Source organism: Lissotriton vulgaris, chromosome 3_1 (genome assembly GCF_964263255.1).
Source record: "Lissotriton vulgaris chromosome 3_1, aLisVul1.2, whole genome shotgun sequence".
In the NCBI taxonomy this organism is placed as follows: Eukaryota; Metazoa; Chordata; class Amphibia; order Caudata; family Salamandridae; genus Lissotriton; species Lissotriton vulgaris.
Window position 1 is genome coordinate 179,395,492 of NC_141689.1, and position 22,629 is coordinate 179,418,120.

A 22,629-nucleotide genomic window follows, 5' to 3' on the forward strand; every position below is an offset into this window, starting at 1 on the left:
ATATACGGATCAGAGGAGTGAAATTGTCCCCAGACACAGAGGACCTCTTCCGGTTCACACAGGGTCTCTTCAACCACGTCTTGGGCCGTCAAGCGGATGCCCCCCTCCACCTGGACAGAGCCCACTGGACGGGCCCGCCGAGGGCCAACGCGACGAACCCGCCGGACATCCTGGTGTGCGTGCAAGACTACAAGACAAAAGAGGAAATCCTGAACAAGGCTCGCCACATGGAGAAGATCTCCTTCGGCGGACACTCCCCGGTGCTTTACCAAGACCTGGCTGCACTCACTCTGGAGAAGAGGCGCACCTTCCGGCCGGTAACGGCGGAGCTGAGACAGCGCAACATTTCCTACAGCTGGGGGCACCCCTTCCGACTGGTGTTTCGGCTGGGCAATGTCCTACACCAACCACGCACTCTTCGAGACGCCTGCCAGGTGCTGGGACTGGATGAACCGAGAGCTGATGTCGAGTCGTCAGGGGACAGATCGTCTAATGAAGCGGGCCCAGGCCGCTGGCAGCAACAGCGGCGCAGACGCAGGCCGCGACGCCCGGCGGACACGGAGATAGAGGAGGGGCGGAGGTCGGCGGTGGAGACGGTAGCGCAGGGCCTGGCGCCTGCGAACAATGGCTGACCGATGGGGGAGCAACGCACTGGTGGTGCAGGAGTTAGTCGGTTCGGGCTCCGCTAGCCCGGCGGCGGGGGCGCGGGCAACGCGCTCCTTGGCCTTCCCTACTGATGACACTGACGTTTCACCGGCATTGGTGCACTCTGAGTGAGCGGACCTGCTTGCGACGTCGCCACTGCTCCCATTCTACGAACTTACCTTACCACGGGTCCAGCGGCCATGGGGCTGGACCTGGGACAATGATAGACCATGTTTCTTTGCTTGTTGGGGAAAGGGGTTGGGGGGGGTTACGGGTGGGGGGCGTTGAGCGGGGGGAGTTTGCACTACAGAGGGGGGGGGTTCAGGCGGGACGATTGCTCCGATTGGGGGGGCAGGTTGAGTTGGGGGGTTCCTGGGGGTAGAGGGGGGAGGGGCGGGGGGGTTCTCCTTGTCCAGAGGCTTCGGTCGCCAAATGGTGCTCTGCCGCGATCCCTAGCGCAGTGACTTTCGCGACCCGCGGGCCCACGATCCCAGCCGCAGGGCAGGCTTGGCTTTCCTTGTGCGACTCCTGTTATGCCACGACACCTCATAGTGCTTACGCTTAATGTGCGGGGACTCAACAGCCCGAATAAACGCAGGGCGATATTATCCTACCTCGAGCGCTCCAAGGCAGATATCTGCCTTCTTCAGGAAACACACCTTGTGCGCAGCGACCAGCATAGACTTAAATCCCGCGCGTTCCCATGGCAGTTCTTCTCCTCTTCCCCGAAGAAATCTGCAGGGGTGGCGATCCTAGTGGCTAAGTCCTTTGAGGGGAAAGTCCTCCAAAAAGAGGCCGAAGTTAAAGGGCGGCTCCTACTCTATAGCTTCCTAATCGCGGGCCACACCTTGTTGGTGGGTTCTGTTTATGGCCCGAACGAGGGTCAGGAAAGGTTCCTGCATACAGCTCTAGAGACCGTTACAGCCACCACACACGCTCACTTGCTGCTGGGGGGGGACCTCAACATAGTCTTTCATAACACAGCGGATCGCTCGGGACAGAGATCCGGTCAGGTAGGGGCGCTCACGGCGGCGGGTCACGCACACCTGACGGACCTGGGCCTCATCAACCTCTGGCGGCACGCACACCCCCAAACTACCGCCTACACGTACTACTCGGCGGCGCATAAGACATACGCGAGGCTGGACTATTTTCTGGGCTCCTCGCAGCTGGCGCTACAAGTGGAGAGCGTAGAGATACTGCCAGCCTCGCTCTCGGACCACTCCCCGGTGGCAGCGACGCTTCGGGTAGGAGCAATGCCGACTCCACAACGGCACTGGAGGCTGCGGGACGGTCTCTTACACCTGCCTGACACCCAGGCCCGGCTCACGACGGCGATTTACCGTTTCCTGGAGCACAACGCCAATGATGACACTACCAAAGCGACCCAGTGGGCAGCCCTCAAAGCGGTCCTACGCGGGGAAATCATCTCCATCGCCACGGCCAACAACAAGGAGAGGGAGCTGAAACGTGCCGAGCTCTCCCAGCGCGTGGCGGAATTGGAACAGAGGCACCAACGCACAGGGGCAGCCAGAGCGTGGCGTCAACTATGCGCCGAGCGGAAAATGCTAGCGGCCTTGGACCAAGATGTGGCGGAATACGCCGCGATGCGCCTCAAACACGTCTACTATACCGGTGGCGACCGCTGTGGGAGACTGCTGGCGAGTAGACTTCGGGCGCAAACCCAGAGGCAACAGGTGCGCTCGCTCCGGTTGCCCAGTGGCGACCTGGTCACAGATAACGCTGCGATTGCGACGGCTTTTGGCAATTTCTATGCGGCGCTCTACGACGCGGATCACTTAGATCCGGACGCCGGCCTAGCCTATGTGCGGGGGGCGGACCTCCCCGCCCTTACCCAAGCCCAGGCGGACTTTCTGGAGCGGCCCATAGGCCTAGAAGAGGTCATCTCGGCCATTGCCCGCCTCAAGGTCGGGAAATCCCCGGGACCCGACGGCTATACCGCGGCGTTTTACAAGACCTTTTGCCAGCAGCTTGCCCCCCTCTTGCGCGACCTGTTCAACACGTTTGACACGCCTGGCGCCATACACCCGGACCTGCTGGAGGCGTCGATCTCTGTTATTCCCAAACCCGGTCGCGATCCGGCAGTCTGCGGCTCCTACAGACCCATATCGCTACTGAACGTAGACCTGAAGCTCTACACTGGCATACTAGCGAGCCGCATCGCCCCATATATGCAACAACTGATAGACCCCGATCAAGCGGGCTTTATCCCCCAACGGCAGACCAGCGACAACACCAAGCGGGTGCTGCACCTCATTGAAGCCGGATCGCGCACTAAACCCGGCTGCATGCTGCTCACCATTGATGCGGAGAAGGCCTTCGACAGAGTACACTGGCCATACCTCGACCAGGCCCTCCGTCACTTCGGCTTTGGAGAGAAACTCCGCCACCGCATCTTCAACTGCTACCGCCGGCCCAACGCCGCGGTACGGGTGAACGGTCACACCTCCCCGAGGTTCGACATTGGCAGGGGTACACGCCAGGGCTGCCCGCTGTCGCCGCTCCTATTCGCATTATACATGGAGCCGCTGGCCCAGAGGGTGCGGCAACATGCTCACATCTCAGGTATCAAATTCGGGGCCGACACGCATAAGATCAGCCTGTACGCCGACGACGTCCTGCTGTCCCTCACTGACCCGATGCGATCCCTGCGTGCTCTCTTCGTGGAGCTGCACACCTTCGCCCTGGCCTCGGGCTTCAAGATCAACGAAGCCAAATCTGAGGCTTTGAATGTCTCGCTGAGCCCGGACGTGGTGGCCGAGATTAAATCGGAATTCCAGATCCAATGGTCGGGCGCATCCGTCCCGTACCTGGGCGTTCGCCTGGCTCCTACTGTCCGAGACACTGCGCGGGCCAATTACGAGGCCCTCACCCGCAAGCTCCGGGAGCAGCTCAGACGCTGGAAACCACTCACGCTGTCGTGGTTAGGAAGAATTGCCGCAGTCAAAATGACACTGCTGCCGCAGATTCTGTACCTGTTCCAGACGCTCCCCCTGGACCCCCCGACGGGTTGGCTCCAACAAACGCAATCGGAACTGTCACGGTTCATCTGGAACGGCCGGCGACCCAGGTTCAAGCACACCCTCGCCACCCTACCCCCCGCGAACGGAGGGGTCGGGGTGCCAGACCTCACACTGTATTTCCAGGCGGCTCAGTTGCGCACCTTTGTGGAGTGGTTCCAGCTGGAGTCCGGTAAGCACTGGCTCTTCCTCGATCAGGCAGTGGCCGGCCGTACCCTCCAGGGCGTGCCCTTCCTCCCGCGCCGACACCGTCCTCCTAACCTGTACGCCTCTGCAATCACCAGCACAGCCCTGCGGGTGTGGGATAGAGTGGCCGTGGCCAAGGGGCTGACCACCTTCCCCTCACCCATGACTCCTATCTTTGAGAACCCCGACTTCACACCGGGCTTGGACGCCGGCACGTTCACGACGTGGCGGACGACACCCTGCCGCGCGGCAGGACACATGTTCGATCTCAAGGGCGTACTGTCGTTCCAGCAGGTCAAGGCAGATTACGGCGTGGCCGAATCAGAACGCTTGCAGTACCTGCAGGTGCGCCACTGGGTGCTCCATCCCTCGGTCCAGCCCGGAGCCCAACGGCACCTCACGCCTTATGAACGATGGCTGCTGACACGCACCTCCGACAAGAAGCTGATATCGGACCTCTATCAGCAGCTGCTGCTCACGCAGGCACACACATACAATGCGAGCCAGGTCCGGTGGGAGAGGGATTTGGGGAGGCAGCTCACTAGGAAGGAATGGGAGGGGGTATACCATAGAGCCAGACACTCGGCGCACCACACTGGCCTTACCGAGACCTTGACGAAGGTAGCAACATACTGGTACCACACCCCTGAGAGACTACACCACTGGGATGCCCGAATCAGTGACAGATGCTGGAGGGGATGTGGGGAACTAGGGACACTGGAACATCTGCTTTGGAGCTGTAAGGCACTGCGCCCCTACTGGGACCCTATCCTGGATCTTATAGATGCACATCTAGACACACAACTGCCGCGCTTCCCAGCGTACATTCTGCTAGGCCTCCCAAACGCACTCATGTATCCTCTGAAATCCTGGCGCGGGCGCCTGATCGCGCTTGCGCTTGGGGCTGCAGTCCAGAACATTGTGGCGCACTGGAGGGCGACCCAGGCTCCGCAACAACTGGGGTGGCTTCACCGTCTGTGGGCAATCCTGGGAATGGAGAAACTATCGCTGGCAGCAGCGGGGAGGGGGGCGGACTTTGCGGAGCTTTGGCGGCCATTCCTCGCCTTGCTTACTGGGGAGTTTCGGGAGGTGAGCTGTCCACGCTACCTGCGTCTGCTCCGCTTGGCGGAAACACCTCTCCCGGACCCCAAATCACATACCCGTAAGCGCACAGACCCCACGCGCGTGGCATCCACTGACTGTTGAGGGTGGTTCACGGCCTATAGCTAGATCCCGGAAATGGACAAGGAGAAGGGTGGGCTGGGGTGGGGTGGGTGGCGGGGTTGTTTACAGTTCTTTGATTCTCGTTTTTCTTACAATGCACTAGCACTGACCAGCTTGCACCGTTGTAGCACCTCTTAAGACGCGGCCGGCCCTTTGGGTTGTAGGCGGCTTGCTGTGTTAATAAGATGACATATCCGCTGGCCCTATGCGGGGCGTCCGCGGGGTCGCTGATCTCGGCCTCCCTAGACTGGTGGCGGCCCTTGCAGAAATCGATGAGGTGCATTTTTTGCTTATGCTCAATAAAATATTTAATACATAAAGTAGATTTTGTAGGCGCTTAAAAACGCTCCTTTTGAATCCGCCTTCGCATTTCACAAATAGCGCAGTCTGTCTCTTGACCACGAGATCGGACTTCAACACCAGACGCTGGTGGAATGAGGTTGGTTCACAGAGGAAGGATGTTTTTTCCCCTTCTGGTCAAATGATGTATCAAACATTTGTAGAATTAACAAATAAGTGCACCTCGGGTGCTTCGACTATGTGGAAGTGCAAAGTACCAGATGGATGTTTGGTGTAGATAGATACCTTTGCATTTAACGATGTTTGAAAATATCTCGCCAACAATTGTTGGATTGACCATACCTATTCCCGCCTTCCATTTTCCACAGCTGGAAACTACCCAGAAAAGGCTTTTAAATGCCCACATATCTGCAGTTTTTAGATGTCACCCCTCACAACGCCCACAAATCCTGAAGGAGATGTACTCGTGAAAATATAGTAACCTGGTGTAATTTATGCATGAGTCATTAATTTTGAGTTCATAATAATGTTTTGTGAATAACAATGTTGAATTGGCATCGATAAACGTGCAAATGTGAACCTGGTCGAAAAGGGGCAATCCGATACCATTTCCAAGAAAAATAATACCCCCCACATCAGCTGCTCTATGGAAGCCATGGCTTTTTTTTAGTTTTTTGCATAATTATGAATTGGCCAGCTTTACCACACAATACACCATCTGCTACATAATCTGCAGATGTTAACAAATACAATTGTTTCCAGCTCAAATGGGTCAAAATTTACTAAAAAGTGGCAACATGGGTTCGTGAGCAGTGGAAGGCCCTTTGCAAAGGTTAACTCCTATTTTGGTTCCTTTTTTCTCTATTTGGTTTTTAAATTGGTAATAATGATGTGAAATCTTTGCTCAGATATCATTACTTGGTGTAAAAATTACAAAGCAATGAAATCAACAGAAAATGTGCCACATTATACTGCATAATTTGCCTTTTTATTTCTTCATAATTTGCAGCTCCCCTGCTGCATAATTTGGTGCTCCCATACCGCATAATTCCAATGGCCCCGTCTATAACACTTCCATTGCACTTTTTCGACTGATTGTCGTGTAAAAAAATCACTTTTACCCAAGGTCTACCCGGCGCTACCTCCTAAAACCGAAAGATTTGCAAAAGCTCCTCCAGTTTAGGGGAGCCAAACATATGGCGGCTAGCCGTGGCGTGAGCTTCCATGCCCCTCTGGAAAGGTGTGGCGGGATTGGTTCATATGGGCATGATCCTCGAGGCACTAGTGTGCTTCCAAGGCCATGAAACTGCCCCGCCCATAAAAGGCAGCATGAGGCGACGAGTGGGTCTCTTTCCTGCTCGCACCCCGCAAGACGGGTCCTGCGCTGCTCCCAAAAACCTGCCTGGGTTTTGTTTCCCGGTCTCAGTTTGTGTTTTGTTCAGGTTCCTGCACAGCACGCTCCGCTGCAAACTCTGCAGCCACAGCTCACAGCTGGTGTCGCTGAGAGCCGCACGAGCTTGAGAATATCCCGCCCGACCCGAGGTGCATTGCACCCGGTGGCGGCTCTGGTGGCGTGCTGGGGCTGCAGAGGCAAGCGTGCCGAGGACATGTTTTATTTGCAAGAAGAGCATTTTTAGGCAGTGACTGTTGCGCCTCGTGATGTAAGGGCAGAGGTTGAGGTATATTTTGGGCACAGTGTTTTTGGTGTTGGGTTCACAGGTGTAGCAAAGTAGGATCTGCTTTCATGGTCCCCCACACTTTGTGCTGGTGTCATTATGTTTTACGGACTAGTCTGGCTGGAGTCCTGCTAATAAAGACCCCGTCTCTGTGCTTCCTCCTTAAATTGGACATGGTGAGTACTTGGGTGCACCCCAGATTGGCTACTGGTTTTCATTTGTAAGTCCCTAATATATGGTACTAAGGTTCCCAGGGCATAGGTACCCCGGGCGCTCCCGTGGGTTAAAGAATGTATTTTGCCACCCATGGGAGACCACTCAAATTGTAACTGCAGGTCTGCCATTGCAGCCTGTGTAAGCTGGTGCTACATCATTTGCGAAATACATAAGTTTCCTTATTTCTGAGGTCACTGCACTTAAAACCTATAAGTCACCCCTAAGGCAGGCCTTTCAATCCTGAAGGCAGGGTGCTCGGTTATAAGTGTGAGGGTGCCCCAGCATGAGCAGGACATCCCTACAACCTTCGGAGTCCATTCTCCCGGGTTTGTATGTGCATCTGTCATTACTATACATTGCATACTCCATTTAGACCCAGTTCAGGGAGCCATTGGCTCCTGCTCAGGCACGAAACTGGACAAAGGACATTAGCGTATCTTCCATACTGTCCAGCCCCTCCTGCGGGTGGGACCCCTGAATCGTCCCAACCCTTTCCTTAGGGTACTTAAGGGCCTACCTGTAGGTTGTTCCTTAGATTCGTTGTGAGACAACATTTAGATCACGTTTTAGACAACTTCATCTTCAACCTTCTGGGCACTTTGGACTTCACTGGACTTCGCTTTGGGAATCAAGACTGCAACCTGGTAAGACTCTTACTGCTCCTGGACTCATCGCCCTGCCATTCTTCTGCGTCATCTGTGCCTGTGCTCGATACAGGTGGTTCTACAGGCCTGTGGACATCTAGAACATGCGAAGGAATCTCCCTTGAAATGAAGGAGGCCTATTTTGACTCACCTGCTCGTGGTGAGTCACTTGGACCATGCAGACCCTTACACCGCACATTTTTCGCATACTACGTTAGTTGCCATTGCCAAGGCTTGTTGGTGCCCCTGCCATACACTGACCCCCTGGCTCTTGACATCCGACGTGGGACAGCTTGTGAACGGCTCCCGGTCTTCCACAGCATTGTGTGGTCCGCACAGCTGCACTTCAGGGGCACTGTCAACTCTCCTGCATCTCTAACTTCGGTGTGCATTCGTCTTCCATGCCACCTTGTCACTCCTGAGTGGCATAGACTCTGCCCCCTCTTCTTTTAGGTACCTCTCTTCTTGAATCCACCTTTAGGTTCCACTGGACTCTTTTACCTTCGCCAACTGCATCTTCACTGATATCCTCCATTGTGGTCTACGGCGGTTTCCGATGTCACTTTGCACCTGGCTAACCCGATGTAGGTATCCTGGTTCTCGGGGTATCCATGGGTGGGGTGACTCTCCAACCTTCCATCTTCTACAGGGTTTCTTCAAGGTCCACTGGGAAGGGTCCCTCTTAAAAAGTGCAACGTACCCATTGACTTGTATTGAGTACGCGATCGCGTTCCCACTCTGCACACGGCCTCCATGGGGTTCCTGGGTACTTACTTTGGGTGGTTTCTTGAGTCCCGAACTGTTCAACGTCTTCTGAGTCCAGTCTTAAATTAGGTTGTAGTTCGCATTCCACTATTTTAGTACATGGTTTGGTCTCCCCCTGGAGACCACTGTCTATTTGTGCTACTTACATATTCGATTATCAAAGTATTGTGGTTATATCTCCGGGTAGGAGATATTGCAATGTGTTAGTGAGTGTTTATAATACCTATTTTTATACCTACACTGTGTGATTCTTTGTCACTTAACTTACACTATAAGATTAAGTACTGGTAAAACAAGCTGCTTCACACTCCTGGACGAAGCCTGAAGGCTGCTCTCCACAGCTACCACTTAGAGAGCTGTCTAAGGTTGTATCAGACCACTAAATCTCCGTAAGGGTTGTCTGGATTAGTGCAGGGCGCTACACTTGCATTAGTGAGCACCATATACTAAGCTAGACTCCTACAACAGGGCAGCAGCCCTACCTATTTCCACTAAGAGACCCATTTGGTTGGTGATGGTCCAAAAAATGTAAGGGATTGGGCTCGGTGGTTGTGATATGTGTTGCTATAATTTTCTGCACAGTTGCCCCACCATTAGAGGAGTTCTGTGTGGCGAGGTTGTTGCTTAAGGTTGGACTCATTCTTCCACGCAGGCTTGGGTTTGGCCTCTGGTGTTTTCACAGTTTTCAGAGTAGTTTGGCGCCACAGCCCGTGGCAGAGGTGTGGTGGGCAGCATTCTCGTTTGACCTGTGTTTATTGAGACAAGATGCCGAGTGGGGCAAGAAGGGATTCCAAGCGCGCAAGGTTGATATGGAGGCATTGATGCGCAGGATGAATTCCATGGACAAGATTTTCACCCTTTTGCGCCCGCAGGAACCCAGGGGCTCCGGGGAGAGGGCTGAGTGAACAGGGGTCTGCACCCAGGGCGGCATTTCTCCTGTTAAGAAGCTTGGTAGAAGTCAAGGGCCTGCTTGGGGGTGGGGGTTGGGGCGAACGGGTAGAACGGGGAGATGAGCGTAAGGGACATCCTATGGATCAAAGTGTGACTCCTGGACTCCTGGGTGCTCCCACAGCCTCCTCCCGTCGCCAGATCTGACAATATTGTTGTGCGAGGGTGGCAGTGGTGGTGCCAGCAGCGAGTGGTGGCTTTGTCCAGAATGGAAATAGTTGCTGACTCAGCCTGATCTGGCGGCTAATTCAGCAAGTGAAGTGCCACGGCTTTCGAAAGTAGAGATGTTGTCTTTTACCATGATGGGTGGTGCTTTGGATGGTGTGTTTAACCCCTCCCATGTTGGTGACGGAACAGCTCCGTCACCAGCCACGGACACGCTGTGCTGATGACGGAGCAGTTCCGTCACGGCCCGCTCGGCGCGCCTGCGCTGGACGTTCTGTTGAGCGGGCGGGGCCGTGACGCAACCGCTCCGTCATCAGCACAGCGCACCCGACACTTGTGACGGAGCGGTTCTGTCACGAGCATGGGAGCGCCGCGCGGCCCCCCACCCCACTAGCGCTGCGGCGAAACTGCCGCCGCAGGGAAGAGGTTAAGGGTGATAGCATTGAGAGGGCCAGGAGGTTGGTGGCACACCCAGATAGTTTGGGAGGGCTGGGCGTGCAGGCGGGCATTTCTCTTCATTGATAGGAGTCAGCGGACTTTTGGACTTTGGTCATGCAGCATAAGCACCACATGGGCCTACAAATAGTGGTACCTTGATGGCCATCTGTGTGCAATCCATGGTGCCAGCGGTGGCGGGCGCCCCCATCCCTGGCTCAAGAGACTGCGGTTACAGATACGGGCATCATTGCCAAGCAGAGGGTTGGGGATGTCCGTTCTGAGCATGACCAGTTGGGCAGACACGTGCCATTGGAGATAACAATAGAAGGGGAGTTATGTTGTCGTGCGAATGGTGGACAGGGCTGAAAGAGAATAGTGAAAGCGGTGCAAGGAGTGCTTCTATTCTGGATAAAGAGTTTTAGGAGTAGGGGACTCTGCTACCAGTCATGATCTCACTCATTAAGACACGATTTTGAAGGATGCACAGGTGCAGTTTTAGCTATGCACAGGAAACAACCTTGTGTTAACGTCTTTGTTAAGATTAGGAATTGATCTCTGTAAACAAAGAATTGCAACTGTAAGTTACTGTGCATATAACGGATTAACAGTTTTGAATATATATATGTGTGTAAATAAATATGTCTCGGAGTCTTTCGACCTCCCCCAACCCAGCTTGCCTTCTTCTGATGTTTTCGACAGTATTTTAAGGGGTATTGTGAGTGGAGGGTGGTCTGAGGGTGGTGGTTGCAAGTGACTTTGGTGACTGCCTGGCCATATGCACTCCAGAAGGTCTCCTAACGTAATTAACAAGGTTGGTTTATGGAGGCTTCTCTGGCCCAGGCATGTATACAGATATAAAGCAGCTGGAGGTAATCTTTACAAATGTACGACCTGTTTAGCATTCAGGCTTTTATTTGTGTGCAGATTTTTATAGCGCGAACTCGACCCGAAGGTGTTGGAGCGCTTTACATGAGCACTGGTAACGTTACACAAGGACACATGTTATGTTATGTTATGTTATGTTATGTTATGTTATGTTATAAAAAGCTCTTTTAAGCGCTCGGCTACTCCATGGAGTGTCCCGGCGCTTTGGCAAAGAGAGACGTAGAAGGAAAATACATAACACAGTGCCCTCCACATGGCAGCAGAGAAATTACTGGGCAAAAAGCCACGTCATTCATTTTTAGGTCGAGCAGACCTACCCTCAATGCGTGAGCATTGGAGGTGTCTGCTTCAGACCTATTGTGGCCCGTTAGTGAGAATGCTGGGGAATGAGGACACCAATCTGTTACGAGCTCGCAGTTTTCCCCGCGGGAGCGCGCGTCTGACCCGCGCTTGCGCAGATCAACTCACAGCCCCTGCTCGCACACAGCCAGCCCCCACCCCTCTGCATGCACGCATACACAGGCGCGCGTGCGCACACACACACACACACACACACAGGCGCGCGCATGCACACGCAGGCATACGACACACATACAGGCTCAATCACACAGTCACGCACGCGCGCACACACACACACTCCCCCCCTCCCCTCCCAGGCATACACACAGGCACGCACGCACTTCACTTCAGCCCTGGGCCCCACTCACCGACTGCGCTCTTCCGGCGGGCTCCTCACGGCGCGGCGCGGCTCGTCTCCTCTTCTCAATCGGGCTCGCGGACCTCGGGAGGCGGGACTTCCGGTCGGCCGCGACCTGATTCGCCGGCCGGCCAAGAGCTTCCGGGTCGCCGCGGGCAGCGCGGCGGCACTAAGCATAAGGACCTTCAGCAACAGCTGGTGGATACAAAGCTGCAGCAGACACAGGAGATGCTGAAGGAGGCAGAGGAGAGGCACCAGCGAGAGAAGGACTTTGTACGTTTCTAGAAGTACAGCCATGTTTTTCTCTACATATTGTAAATTCCGAAGAACTGGTCTTATCACTGTGTAGACCTGAAATGTGCTTCATTTGTGTATTGTATCCAACAAAACCCTCTTGTGTATCATAGGTCCCCCCACCAGAGGGATTTCTGATGGTGTTAAGGAGAATATCTTTATTTGTAGGGGATGTGATGGAGGAGATTGTGAAGTCTCTTATGAAAATTGTGTGCCATTTTGCACATTTAACCCGTTTAGTTGTGCTCTCATCCACTTTTTGATTCCCAGTTTTCTAGTCCTTCATTCGGGCTCCTTGTGAATCTCAGTTTTATATTTGAAATCTTCTCACTTCACTTTTCCATTTCTACCCTAATTTGTTTCACAATCGTTCCATCCACTGCACTTTTTTCCCCTTCCATCCATGCCCTCATATTTCTGTCACTTCTAAGTAAGTATATCTCTTCCTCCTCTGATTAAGTATCTTTTCTTCCCTCCTTTGCTTATCCACTCTCACTTTTACTGTTGGTTGAAATAATATGATGTTACATCACTGTTTGGGGTAATACGCACTGATACCCCTGTGTCGAGTGATCACAAGAACAGAACTGATAAATTGAATAAATATACATTGATCGGTATGGCAGGCTAAGATCAGGTAACTACACACAGCCATCCTCCTTGTGTATCTACATGATTTTATTACTACCTTAAAATAAGGATGAGTGAAGTGAGGCTGCTTTTGAATGTTTTGGATGTAAAGGGTATTGGTTGCCTTGAGAGCTGCTCTGAAGCGCAGCTCTTGCAGCAATAATTACTTTGTATCATGCTTATGGCATAGATGTGCGTGTGTGTGTGTGCATGTATGATATAAGTTGGCAAGCTGTGGTCATCAGTGTTGATTTACTGATTTCGATGTCTCCGTTGTCCAATGAAACTAGGAAGATAAAACATGTTGTTCAGCCTCTTCAACTAGTGGAGTTGTGACTGCTTCCCATAAGCGAGATGGGTGATAAATATCCTAAAGGAATTTGGCAGGGCAGTATGCGCATCCTCCAGCAGGTGCTATTTATGCTTCCGATATGGCACTTTATTTCTAGCTTATGGTGACCTTTATATTTAGCATTTTGAACTGCAGTTGTTGAGGTTTTTGTTTGACTTACACCATCAAAAATACATGGCACTCTGTGGCTTTCAAGAGATGTTTTGCTTGTGTTTTGGTAGAACTGATAGTTTAGATGTAACATGACTTGTGGATTCAGCATTTGAATTCAAGTTTGTTTTTGCTGTCTGACTTTGAAGACACTGGAAAAAATATCTGTTGCTTGCAGTGTTCTTGGAATTTGTTAAAGGTCACATTAAAAGCAAACTTAGGTTATGATGGGATCCTAGCACAGTTTTTTTTGCAGTGAATCTATCTTACCCTGAAATGAGATTTTTGAATGTTTCTTTTAAATTCAATAAAAGCCATTTTTATTTGTAATATCAATACATCTAAGTCACTCAAATACAACACATATTGCATTACAAATGCTATAAATGTCACATTTGCGAAAGTTAAAACTATTGGCATTGTAAATGACAAAGCTATTAATTTAGCTATTTTCAAAACCAACACATAAATAAAAGATTTGTGATTTACTATACCAATAGCTCAAACTTTCCTAATGCGAGACCTATTGCATTGCAAATGCTTGTTTTGGTAGGCACGGGGAGATCAAGTGATTTGCCCAGAATCACACTATGTGGGCGCGACCCCGAGGCTCGAACCTTGTTTTTTTAGACCAAAGTCGGCAGTCTAGCCGTCAGGCCACATCCTCTCCCTCCAGGATTCCAAACAGGATCCTTCCCACAAAAACACTTTGCAAATAATACACACATTTAACTGTGCCGCAAACTGTTAATCCCAGGAGACTGATGGAGTTGTCTCACTGTACACTCTCCTCCTGTGTAAGGTGTTTCACAATTAGCATCACAGCAATAGTAGTCTGGACTGGCGTTGTGTATAGCGGGGCTTAGGTGTTCAGGTCCATTTTCTGTTCCTGATTGTGTAAGATAGATGGCGTAAGTGTATGACGCATGCTGAATATTAATGCATATAGCGGTATCTTCATTTCGACGACTTATTTTCAAGTGAGTGACATACTCACAGCTCAGCACCTCTTAGTGCTGCACTGAATGGGCAGAGTGACAGGCTGTGTGATCTTTATTAGCTGTCCTTGTTGATTTTGTCATGTATAGGAAAATAAGCAGCGTCTTCCTTGTGTATCTTTCATCTACAGTACAAAAAATGTGTGTACTTTTTGATAATTGTGAATGTCATTTACTTGCTAGGCTACTGGGCCATTAATAAGTAATGGCGTTTCGTTTATTTGTTCACCAGTCAAACACGTCATGCTTAAATAGGCAGGAAAAGGCTTTTTAATCTAAGTTCCAGAAGCGTCATGCTTCACTGAGCATACAACAGCTGACACGTGTTTCGCATATCAAGATGACATCTTCTCCAAGCTAGTAGATTTGAATCGTTTGTGTGCGCTTCACAAACTTTAGCTTAATGCCTAGTTTTTATTCAGTATTCGTTTATTGTATTGCAATATTTATATAGTGCTTACTATCTCTATGTGGGGCACTGAAGCGCTTGCCTACATGGGTAGCTCGTTTCACCGTGTAGGGTGTGTGCTTGAAAGGATGTTTTTATCCTGTGTGGACAGTGTTTCCGTGTCTTGTGTGATGATGATTGAGGTGCAGTTATCGTGTTAGACGCGGGACATAGCAGTGTGATGGATAAAAAAGTGTGAGAAAGAGGCTTGCAGGTTATGGTTGTGGAGAAGTGTGGCTCACTGGTTAGAGGAGGCAGACCTGGAAGCAGAGGTCAGCCCGGGACCATCAATCAATCAATCATAGACATTTATAGAGCGCTCTACTTACCCGGAGGGTCTCAAGGCGCTGGGGGGGAGGGAGGGGGGGGTGCGGCTACTGCTCGAACAGCCAGGTCTTGAGCTTCTTCCTGAAGGCAAGGTGGTCTTGGGTCAGGCGCAGGTCGGTCGGGAGGGAGTTCCAGGTCTTGGCGGCCAGGTAGGAGAAGGACCTTCCTCCTGTTGTCGTTCTTCGGATGCGGGGGACGGCGGCGAGGGCGTGACTGGCTGATCGGAGGTGTCGTTTGGGAGCGTAGAAGTTGATGCGGTTGTTGAGGTAGCTTGGGCCTTGATCGTGTAGGGCTTTGTGTGCGTGGGTGAGGGTTCAATTCCCGGCTCGGCGGGGTCTTGAGTCCTAAAATGTCCATGGACACGACAATTCTTGCTCCGGTGCCTACTCGATTCACGGGTTCAAGCTCTGCGACTCTGGGCAATAGCTTGCTTAATCTCCACACCGGCCCCTCGCGGTGGGATGCCTGGCTTTCACCTTGCGGATACCCTGCCGGGGTTATCTCACAGGGGAATACCAGGATGGGTTCCCTAAGCAAGCGCTTAGAAACCGCTCAGTGATTTGCGCTATATAAATTCCTGTACATTCCTGTACATTTACATTTATATGGTTTTCAGTAAGCTGGCAGCCTGGAGCAGCTCTGCAGAGCCCAGTCCACTTCACTGGTTATTGCACTGAGTTGTCCATTCAGTGGTATTTTGTTTAAAGTTAAGGGTCCTGAGTAGGCATAGATTCAAGGGAGAAATCCACCAGGAATGGACTTCGTTAATTTCATCCTATATCTGATTGTCATTGTGAGATGTCAAGAAGCAGTTCTAGTAAATAGCTAGTTGGGACCCACATGGGTGAACTAAATTTAAATCCTCCTTGTCCAGCAGCATGCGTCCGATCTCTTCGGTTATTCAATGCCTGCTCAGTTGGTGAGGAGTGGTTTATTGGTGTGCACTAGTACAATGCTGAGTGGTGTACTTGCCCCATAGCAGTTTTATCTTATGTAAAAATAAGCGTGTCGGGCAGTAAAAGGGAATTATTATGCAGCCTGTGTAAACTACAATTAACTGCCCAACCACTGAGTATTATGATATTACTATCAGTGTGAGTTATATATTCTATTTCTATTGTAAGTGCATTTATATAACACCCTAAAGATGCTGAGTGCCTAGACACACTCCTTGAAAAGAAGTCGACCCTAAATTGAAAGCTGAGGAGCCAGTGGGGGAAGTCTGCTTCCAGTGCTTTAGACCCCATAGTAGGTTAACGTATAGCATATGAACCACAAGCTCTAAAGAGAGGGGAGAAGCAAGAAGGCATTTTCTAATGATTTGCTATTTGTAACATATCTCCACCTGCTTATGTTTGTATAAGACATTAAGGTCGGGAAGACTAGTAAGACATGGATGTGTCCTTAGCAGTGGGTCTCTTGAAGGAAAATTAGATTGTGGCCAAAGACCGTCCGATTGTGGTCAAAAGATATAGTTTTAAAATTAACCGCATTGCCACCATGACTTCTCGGAATCTCTCACAATTTACACGGTAGGCGGTGTGCAGCAGAGCTAGCCTGGTGGGGGAGAGAAATTTGCTTAAGAATTTTCCAACTTTTGTACAGTAGTCCTAGTCTGCTGTGAGGGTTTTGAGAATGTCCATGGCTCGCACGAATCGAGCTGTATTAGGGTATTTAATGACAAAACTGTTGGTCCTATACTTGGTGAGCCACATGGCCACGTGAAAGCGTTCTGATCCAGTTGTTTGGAGTAGGCAACAGATGTAGCCTTCAACAGTGATAAATGGGTTTCCCCTTGGTTGATTTAATTTGACCTCTGATGCAACAAAGTTGTTGCACTGCTGCAGTTTGTTGATTGTGTAAGTACAACTGTTTCCTCCCAGCATTTGTTTCTGCAGGGGAGGCAGAATGCGGAATTCAGTCGCAGACTATACATTTGGAATGAGAGGCCAGCATCCATGGATGCTGCTATTCTTTCCATGAAGGTGTTAGACCCAGCAGGGTCATGGGGGTCTTTGCAAGAAAATTTCACCTTACTTCTGCTGATCGTTAATGAAGTTGGAAACTGGAATTTGTCTATTAAAGGTTATTGCAGGAAGATGTGCGTAGTATTTAAGTTTAGTACATGGTTGTCCTATTCAATAAGGACTTAATATTTTGTGGATTCAGATGTAATGTCTGAATCACAACATCTGCAAGTACCTTGTGCTGAGGAAACCGCTCTTCAGAACATCAGCCAGTCTCTGGGATCCATTGGACCCACAGTTTCATTATGGCCTCTGCTCGATGACTTGGGTAAGGGAAATGAAGATTTAGATCGTATCAATCTACCTGGGACATTAGGTCGTCTAGGCAAAAGTGAAGAGAAGAACTGTTGTAGGGCATTTCAACCAATATTAAATCACGATAATCCATCATGTCTCAGATAACATGGTGTGCTTTTTTGGGATATATACAAGAAAAAGCAGAACCCTTCACTATGTACTGGTTTCCTTAGAACACATTTTAGTATTACAACCTGGTTGGGTATCCAAGTGCTGTTTAGTTCAAGTGTATGTGCTCTTGATGGTGTAGTTTGTATCATTGCTTTATGGAATGCTGGGTCTAGAAGAAATTATGCTTTCAGGAGTAATATAGAATAAAGGCCACTTGGCCTTTGTTTTTAGCGTTCTCGTGTGGCTGCTCGGATTACTGCCTGCACAATTGTACCTACAGGATTTTACGCTTTTCCGTTAATTTACCAAAGTCTGATTATTAGTTTACTTGTAGTTGGTCAAGTTGCGATGCACCCAATTCCTCTTTTATTTAATTCTGGAAATGCATGACACACCTTAAATATGTCTGGTGCCAGTCACCCTGTTCTCTCAAATCCGTTTCTTCTTTTTACCATGATTTCGACCCCGTTACTATGATTCAAACCAGTATTTCGCTTTCCATCATTTAGACATAATTATTTTGACCATTGTAAATATACTTAAGCTTATAGAGTAAACAACAACATAGTTTTTATGTTAACTCAAACACAGATTGTTAGGAATATGATTAATATTATATATGTTTTTAAATCCGCAATGATTTCACATTATATTAAAGAATAATGTAAACAAATGTAATATGTTGTGTACAAGATTGGGGCAATGTAGGAGTAGTCCTGGCGTTAGGGTTAATGTTATTGTTAAGGATCATGTTGGGATTATTGCTGGTCGCATCAGTTTTTGTTAAAATTGTAGGGATTTTTTTAGATAAATCTACTAGCATGGTCTATGCTATAGTTGTGAATCCCATAAAGTGAAACATTGTCCTCATAAATTTAACCTGAAGTAACATACAATACAGTCCATAACATTATCCGTAACAAAACGAATGAAGTAAAACTGCACAGACAATAAACTTATCTCCATGAAACAGGCCTAAGGACTAATTTGAACGTTTGGCTCAATTTGCGTCAAAAATCAAGCGGCTCATAGAAGCGGAGGCCATTTACGGAGGCATGCTTGAAATGAACTGAAGATCACACGGTTCGTGGATGCTGGACCTTGAACCATGAACAGTAAACATCAGTTGTAGCTCTGTTGCAATCCAGCCAGTCCTGGAGTTTGTTTCTGTAAATTAGCGTAGCTCATGTAGCCTTTCAAACTAGCAGCTTCACGCTCCTGTATCTGCACACACTCGCTTAAAAGTGACCCATGATTTTCAGTACTTTTTCCTGATGAGATGGACAATTTATAGAATTTAAAACAATCTACAGCTAGCTGCCAGATTTTGATCAGACGGTGCAGAGATTTGGCCGAACAGCAATGATTTCGACAGTGTCCATAAGGCGCGTGGTGAGGAGCTTAAATTAGTTGGAACATATTGCATGTAGGCATGGTTGCCAGGCATACCTCTGTTTACAGAAAAAAAGGACACCCATCTCTAGAGAGATGTTTAAGTGCTAAGGTACTCCTATTCATCCAGACATATATTTAAGACTTTTAAAAGCTTTAAGTGTGGTGTGATGTCAACCTCATTATACAGAGAAGTGTGCAGTTGTGCCCTCTTTCTCCTGACCACTCGAGCTTCATTCTTTCTTGAGGGAAAGAGTCAATATTCATTGGGCTGTAATTGAGATTTACAGATGCATTGGCTCATGTCAAGAAATATTTCAAGTTGAATCACAATGGTTTAGAAATTCATTATATTGCATAGTTTGTTTTCTGAATAACCGGAGATATATTCAGGGGAAACCACTCTATAAAAAAAATATAATTCAATAAAAGGTAGATACACGGTCTACACCTTTTTTTAATTCTACAAATCAGTTCTTTCTCTGCATGCGCTCCAGGCAAGCATAGCGATTCACATGCGCACAAATTGTGTAGCCACCTTACTCCTCCACCGCTGAGTTGGCCAAAAAGTTTTGTCTGTCATCTCTTTCTATGGAGATCTTGGAAGTTCTTGTTGCGAACAGACCTGTCTTAATCTTTACCAACTTGTTTTTACAATTTATTTTTTATTTACTGGAGAACCATATTTATCATAACTACTGTCCATGAATCATTCTTCATGGTTTGCATCGGGAATGGGTCATTACTTCAACCGCCATTCCTTCAACACCCTGTAATGTAACGCTGTACACTTTAGCCCCACCTGGGGTAATATAATCTCTACTCATCCTTTTTATGTTAAGTGTTCCGCTCCCCTTTGATTGGACATGTAATATATAAAGACTTCAATTCTCAAAGAAATATGTTGAGTTAACAGTTATTTCTCTTATGTGCAGGTATGGACTTTGAGGTGGCGTTTTCGAAAATCATTGTGGAGCTGCGGAAGAAGCACCCGGGCCACATCCTGCCGGACGAGGACCTGCAGTGGATCTTTGTGAATGCGGGTGGCTGGATGGGATCCATGTGCCTGCTCCACGCCTCCCTTACAGAGTACATACTGCTCTTCGGGACTGCATTAGACACAGGCGGACACTCTGGTAAGAACTGTGACTCTGCTCAACTCCAGTTGACCTGTGTAGGCCCAGAGTCTGCAGCCAAAACCAACGCCAAAGTGTGTGAAATGGACACATAATCCAGTGGAGGTAAACTCGAAACCTACACAAGCGGCTGTAGATTGTTCAATGCACACAACTTGATAGCTTAATCTGCCTGTTACTGTTTTAGTGTATACAATTTAAGGCATGCTGCATTATTTTCAGGCCTTGTAGATCAATTCTCCTGGGTTGTTTCCATTCATTTGATGAGACCTATCCCCTCTAAAATGTTGATTCCATCTTTGACGAACTATGTTATGTTAAAATTTCTTGTAAAGCGCACATACACCAAATGGTTTCTTGGCGCTGCAGTAGGATATTGCCGGAGCCCTATGTTTGGTCGTCTACTAGGTTATAGATAAAAGCTTGGATATATAGCCAAGTCTTAAGAAGTCTTCTGAATCTCGGGAATTCTGTACAGGTTCTGATGTCCAGGGGGAGAGTAATCCAGAATCTGGGTGCCAGTACTGCAAACCTACAACCACCTACATGGTTCACAGATTTAAAAGGCAATGACCGGAAGGTCAGTCCTTTTCAGTGGCAAAAGCTAAACTGTGGAGCCCTCCTCCTGTATCCTCAAGGCTGCTTCCATACTTGCTCGGTTTTCAGAAACATCTTAACACCTGGCTTTTCCACCAAGCATGTGAGGTTTAAGGGTATGGGAATAATGAGTAATAGTTGGTCCTTAGTTCTTTTGACCCAGTCATGCGCCCAGAGGCCTCCCCTGCGTAATAAATGCCTGTTAATAAGATAAATATTCCGGCAGCTCTTATTTTCTTCTGGAAGCATGTAGCAGCAGTGAACATCAGGACTCGGATACCTCAAGACACATTGACATGAAGGAGCCGTATGCAGTTTTGTGAGCTTCTGTTCAGCATAAATTCTTTTTGATCATTGTGGACTGACAAGTGCACTGTTTTGGCTAGTCTGGTTGTTAATGTTTTGGCCAGAACGTTTGATTCTTTGGTAATTAATGATATTGGGTGCTATTTTGGGCAGTCCTCAAGAGGTTTATTAGGATTTGGAATAGCTGATCCTGTTGCCCCCTGTGTGTCATATAGCAGGATTAGGTTCTCACAAGCTTCCTCAAACATTGCCGTAAAATGTGGGATTAGTCATGAAGCGTCTCGCTTAAAAAATCCCATTGGGACACAGTTGAGCCGGTTTTCTCTAAGACCATTGCTCAAATGGCAAGTTCAATCTACTCCTCTGTGAGTTGGAGGTCTAATTCCCGCCCCCGATAAGTCAGTGATAGAGTTCGTATTGAGGGATCTTTAAGATGGGGCTCTCCAGTCTGAGGGGCTGGGTTGTATGTGCGTATATAGTATTTTTCAATATGATATGAAGCAAGCACTTCTGTGACATCACAACATGTTTTATGTGTCTATAGTTGCAGAGCCACAAAATGTTGTACTCAATGGCGATTTATTGCAATGTTTTGTGGTGTTCAGAACAAATTTACGTGGCCCATTTTACTACGTGCTACTGCAAGAATGGAACGATACGTGCATTTCTACAAATGTATACTTTCTTTGAGTAGTTTCTGGTGGATTTCATAATCATGTCTTGCATACACTGAGTGAAATAAATTTCCTTGTATCCTATTGGATTCTCATGTTTCCGTAAGACTTTACTAACTAACCCACAGAACATCACCTATGGTTTTTTAGGTCTCGTGGCGTTGAACCACGCGAAGCGCGGTCTCGCCAGAGACCTATTGTTAGGGATTCTTCTTTCCAGGAGATGTCGGCAATGTCCGCCACCTGTCAGCATCCACTCTGAATTCCCTGTGTACCCTGTGGTTTCGGTCTAGAGCTGCTGCCATATTTGTTGTAACATAGATACCCAGGTATTTGATGCCTTCAGGGGCCAGTTGGAGTTGCCTCGGGCACAAGTCATACCCACTACCTCCACCCACTGGGTAAAGAAAGAATTTCTCCCAATTAATTGTGTATCCCGCATGAACTATGTAAGTTTCCCAACTATCCCTTATCATAGGGATTGATGTCTCTGGCTTTGTGACGTACATCAGTATGTCGTCTGCATACAATGAGATACGTTTGTCTGAACCCTCCTCTCCTGGGCCCCGAAATCCCGTTATATCTGGGTATGCCCGAATAATGCACGCTAGAGGTTCCAGTACCAAAGCAAAAAGCAGAGGAGATAGGGGACATCCCTGACGGGTATCCCTGCCGATCTGGAATTCTCTGGACACCACCCCGTTTACTCTGGTTCTGGCCAATGGTCGTTCATAGAGAACGGCAATCCACCTTCTGAATATCGGGTCAAACCCAAACTCTTCCAACAGTAGCATAAGAAATGGCCAATGGACAGTATCAAAAGCTGGACAACTGTGAGACCGCAGCACTCATCCTGCTAGACCTCTCTGCCGCCTTCGACACCGTCTGCCACTGCACACTACGCGCATGCCTCCACGCCGCAGGGATCCGAGACAAGGCTCTGGATTGGACCACCTCCTTCCTCTCCAGCAGAACCCGGAGCGTCCGCCTCCCCCATTCTGCTCCAAAGCCTCCGAGATCATCTGCGGTGTACCCTTCCTGGTGGCCGCAGCACTGGGGG

The 22,629-nt window shown here is 49.0% G+C and overlaps 1 protein-coding gene across 1 annotated transcript in view; it reads left to right on the forward strand.

The window, feature by feature from the left end:
- The window catches only part of SIGMAR1 (sigma non-opioid intracellular receptor 1), a 106,027-nt gene that overhangs the window by 52,157 nt on the left and 31,241 nt on the right, over positions 1–22,629 (forward strand). Inside the window, exon 2 of the mRNA XM_086960270.1 lies at positions 19,792–19,992. Within this exon, the coding sequence (XP_086816396.1) occupies positions 19,792–19,992 (201 nt within the window). The remainder of the gene's footprint in view (positions 1–19,791; positions 19,993–22,629) is intronic.